Raw genomic sequence first — 5097 nt, 5'->3', positions numbered from 1 at the left:
AAAAAAAAAAAAAAAAAAAAAAAAAAAAAACAGCGAGAAACCAACAGACAGACAGGCAGATAGAGAAGCAGACAGACGGATAGACAAATAGATATATATGGGAGAATATACAAATAATAACAACAGACGAGGACAGGTGGTGTAAATAACAAAAGTATATATTAGTATGACGCTCGGGAATACGGAAAGTCTTTGACGTTTCGAGCTACGCTCTTCAACAGAAAGAATACGGAGACAAGGAGAAAAACACGGAGAAAAAAAATTGAATAGTGTTCAGTCAGACAGACAGACATATAGACAAATAGATGGACAGACAGACATAGATAGACAGACAAACATATAGACAGAGAGACATAGATAGACAGACAAACATATAGACAGATAGATAGATAGACAGACAGAAAGAAAGACAGGTAGACAGACAGAAAGACAGACAGACAGATAGACAGATAGAAAGACAGACAGATAGATAGAAAGACAGATAGATAGACAGTCCGTATTTTGAGTGCTGTACATAAGAAGATCGACACTATTTTGTGAATGAAATTTGGTAGAGAGAAACAGTGTAGAATCCAGCCGTTTAATAATCCTTAACTGCGTTTCATGGTTCTACGCTAAAAACGAAAACAGTTGGATAAATTTTGGTACCAAGAAATTAGTTTATTCAGCGGTCGAAGGAAGATTTCGTTGGTTTATTATTATTTCTTTATTATTAACACTTTTTTTTTTTCAGGAAATTTGGCGAGGTGGATTCACGATTTTCAATATTAGTTTATCTTTTACGTTTTACCTTTTAGAAGTAAAAGGGGCGTATTTCGACCCTAAAGATATCTCAAACAGCTTCAGATTTTTTTTCTTTTTTCGGAGTTTCAGCCCATTCAAGCCAGCTTTGTTATTGTCAGGCAAAGTATTTGTATATTGTTATGACATGTCATCGCAACAATTTCAAAAGTGTCTTGGTGCTATTTGGAGATACTCAAAATGAAAATAGTTTCTAAAATGCGTTTACGTCGCCCCTTAAGCACAGCTGTCTATAAAGGAACTGTGAATCCCCTAACCTTAGTTTAAGCTGCTGTGTTTGTAAACATTATTTCGACGATTACACATCCAACTACGACAGAGTCAAATAGGTAACTGGCTGATCCATAACTTCCACAAGTTGGAGCCCATGCTTACCTGGTTCCCTCGCTTAGAATGGACATTTACCTAAACACCATTGTCTAGAAAGAAACGGTAAATTCCTTAATGCTAATCAGTTTCTGACTAAAATGAAAATTCACCATTTTATCTTGAATAATCTGTTTTGATTTTACTAAAGAAAAATTTAAACACAGCTATGTTAAGAAGTTTAGTACATCTGGTTAGACTCCTGGTTTCAGTAGAACATTTGGGTTTAAAGAACCTGTAGCGGACTGAAACAGAAAGTCGATCACACATGTTCACACACACTCTGACGACTTTAAATAAAACAGCGCCAAAACAAAAAACATTTTACTGGCCACCAAACAAACTATTTAAATATCTTGCATGATTTTCGCATCTCACTAGAAACTGCTCCACTTCTAATTATTCTAGTGAGTTCAATAAATTAAATTAATATAGTGACGCGAATTACCGGTAAAAATTGACCTTAAGTGTTTTAAGAAGCGTAAGCACGGCTCCGAGAGAAGATCTTTTCATTTCTAATTTCAGAGCTGTTGGAAAGAAACTACAGATAAATAAATAAGTTAACAAGAAAAGGTGTATTACTAACTTTGTCGAATTTCCCAAGGAAAAGGTTTTTCACGAAGGGTTCCGGAGAAGGTGCTTGTTCTCCTGAGGTCGGAGAGACGTGGGAGTTTTCGTAATTCTGCTTTAGGAGTGTTGACGACGAAGCTGAAGACGATGTGGCTGAAAGGAGTCGCTGTAAATTAGGAATTTGAAAGATCCTCTGATTACTGCTTTTCTGTAAGAATTGCGTACCTATTCGATACGTAAGAGGTCGAACACCACTGCAAGCAATTAAGGACATGGCTTGGTGCAAGTAAACTCAGTCGTGTGTAGCAGACAACAAGCGAATGAACTGTTATGAAACATGGACACAGTTTCGTATATAATTAGTTCGCAACAAGTACACATCGCAAAAGAAAGAAGCTAAAGATATTTCATTTATCGCATTATTTTAAATAAGATTTACTTTAAAAGCTATCTTTCACTATTATATTAATTTTCAAATAAAATATTCTTGAGTTCTTGCTTCTTTGTTCGTGGATCTATTTTCTTTAGTTTATTATAGATTACTGCGCAGAAACTTCGATTTATTCCAATAACTTTTAGTAATTTATGACGAGAAGGTTATGTTTGGTAGAATCAGTAGAATGCGAGACAACACATCTTGCTCCCTTTGGTTATATCCCTCTAAGGCTCTGCATACAAATTTCACTGGGGTCGATTTGTCTTTGACCCCCTCCGCTGTAGGTGAAATAAGTGCCGGTTATACGCTACAGTGATTAGTCTCTCTCTTTTTCTCTCTCTCTCGCTCGCTGTCTATCTATCTATTTATTTATCTATCTGTCTCCTGTTTCTTTGAACTAAAGCTAAAAGTTCCTTACTTGGATGCAGTTATATGAAATGAATACATATATCGTTTTATAAAAACATTTAAAACTTTTCTTCAACTTTCTATTTCTTTGATTTCGCTTAATCTTCCAAATTAGATAATAATAATAATAATAACGATGCAATACCAGACAGTGGGTCTCATGGCTTCTGATCTTAACTGATTATGTTATGTACATTGTTTTGTCTTAATATAAAAGATGGGCTACAGTAAATATTCTGCTCAATACCTCAGATTTGCTTGTCAGTTGTTTGACCATAACCAGTTGAGCATGTCCCTTGGTGGCTGACGATATGTGCATCTCTGATCACGAGCAGAAGTAGTGGAGGAATATCATAGCCATGTGTTGAGAGGAATTCTTTGCGGTTTGAATAATTCGACTGTAGGACAAAAGCCCCACAGACAAAAGTCCCTCGAACAAAAGCCCCACGGTTATATTTTTCGGTTATTTATTTATTTATTTCACCTTTTACTTCTTGTTTCTGTCATTAGACTGTGGCCATGCTGGGGCATCGCCTTGAAGAATTTTTAGTTGAACGTACTGACGCCAGAATTTTTTTTTTTTTTTTACTTGTTGCAGTTATTAGACTGCGGCTTTGAAGAATTTTTAGTCGCAGAAAAATCAGCATTTTAAAATTTTGAGTTAATGCCTTTTGTTTTCTTCTCTCAGCACTTGCAGGTTAACGAGAATGAGCTGACCTTTTGAACTTTCTCCGGCCGTTGAATGTCTAACAGAATTATAGCGCCGAAGGCTAGTCATTGAAACGAACTTCTTATCGTTTTTAAATTCAGATAACATGTACATTGAGTAGTAAAGAGTCTTGTGTTCTGTTATCCTATTCTACTTATTTATTTTCGACTAAATATATTTTGCTTACTTGAAAATTGGAATTTTGGAAAATAAAAGTTTCTTTTTACAACCGCGATGTCCGTTTTTTGTTCACGTGAAATTATAAAAACAAATTTTTAAGATTTTGTTGTTATTTCTAGCATGTGGAAAGACCTTCTAGGCTTAACTTCATGTACTGGTTGAAAATCATAAAAAAAAATCCTGGGGTCGATACATTTGACTAAAAATTCCTCAAGGTGCTGCCCCAGCATGGCCACAGTCTAATGACTGCAACAAGTAAAAAGAAGGGGAAAAAAACGAAAAAATAACCGAAAAATATAATTTTAGGGCGCCTTTGTCCACTTACTTTGACTATGGGGCTTTCGTCCAAGGGACTTTTATCGGTGGGGCTTTTGTCATAGGGGACTTTTGTCCTAGGAGGCTTTTGTCCGGATCCTGAAAAATTCACCTCTGGAAACATGGGTGTTTTGTTCATCATCCTTAAGCAAACTTTATTCAGGGACCTTTTGAATGGGATGGGCTACTCAACCCGAAGAAAATTTTAACTGGGCCCTACCTGCAAGGTCGTGCACTGTTCATTTTGATATAAGATCACCATGTCATGCACATATGGTTGGGATGCATGTGCCTGGTGTACCCTTATCAGACGGGTAGTCATGATGGGTATATTGGGCTTTGTATAATTGTACCCGTGTCACTTTGATGGCATGCACTGCTCTCTCTCTCTCTCAATAATAATAATAATAATAATAGGTGGGTAAAGAAAAGAATGCATGGACAATTTCATAGGTATGTTGAAGATAATACAGACAGAGAAAAGAGATGGCTGTGGATGACTAAAAGTGATTTAAAACCGGAAACAGAGGCTCTAATCTGTGCTGCCCAAGAGCAAGCACTAAGAATAAACTACATAAAATACAGAATAGACAACACAACAGAAAGTGATAAGTACAGAATCTGTGGACAAAATGGTGAAACCATATGGCATATTACCAGCCAATGTACGCCACTAGCCCAGAAGGAATATAAGAGACGCCACGACAATATAGCAAGGCTTGTCCATTGGACAAACAACTATGCTGGATCTTAGATGTAGCATGCCCAGGTATGCGATAAGGAAGAAAGAAAAGTCGACAGGTATGACAGGTTAGCTTGGGAGGTTAAGCAGCTGTGGTCAATGAAAAAGGTGGTAGCAGTACCAATAATTGTCGGAGCCCTGGGAATAGTGAGCAAAAATCTTGAGAAGTACATGGAACGAACAGGTGGAGCACTTGCAGAAAACAGAACTGCTTGGAGCCGCTCAAATACTCTGGAAGGAGTACGAAAAATATGAGGTGTTACCTTAGTTCATTAGTAATGAACAGCTGACACCGTAGTACATCTCCAGCATTAGAAGCTGTGCAAAGACAATAAATCATCATCATCATCAACATCGTTTAACGTCCGCTTTCCATGCTAGCATGGGTTGGACGATTTGACTGAGGACTGGTGAAACCGGATGGCAACACCAGGCTCCAGTCTAATTTGGCAGAGATTCTACAGCTGGATGCCCTTCCTAACGCCAACCACTCAGAGAGTGTAGTGGGTGCTTTTACGTGTCACCCGCACGAAAACGGCCACGCTCGAAATGGTGTCTTTTATGTGCCAC

General features: G+C 37.5%; 1 protein-coding gene across 1 annotated transcript in view; it reads right to left on the bottom strand.

The window, feature by feature from the left end:
• Nucleotides 1–2086, bottom strand: part of LOC106883527 (complex I assembly factor ACAD9, mitochondrial) — a 54735-nt gene extending 52649 nt beyond the window's left edge. The window contains exon 1 of the mRNA XM_014934561.2: nt 1754–2086. Within this exon, the coding sequence (XP_014790047.1) occupies nt 1754–2011 (258 nt within the window). The 5' untranslated portion in view covers nt 2012–2086. The remainder of the gene's footprint in view (nt 1–1753) is intronic.
• Between the last annotated feature and the right edge of the window lie 3011 nt (nt 2087–5097).

Source organism: Octopus bimaculoides, chromosome 4, assembly GCF_001194135.2.
Source record: "Octopus bimaculoides isolate UCB-OBI-ISO-001 chromosome 4, ASM119413v2, whole genome shotgun sequence".
Taxonomy (NCBI): Eukaryota; Metazoa; Mollusca; class Cephalopoda; order Octopoda; family Octopodidae; genus Octopus; species Octopus bimaculoides.
This window is presented reverse-complemented; position numbering and strand designations above follow the sequence as displayed.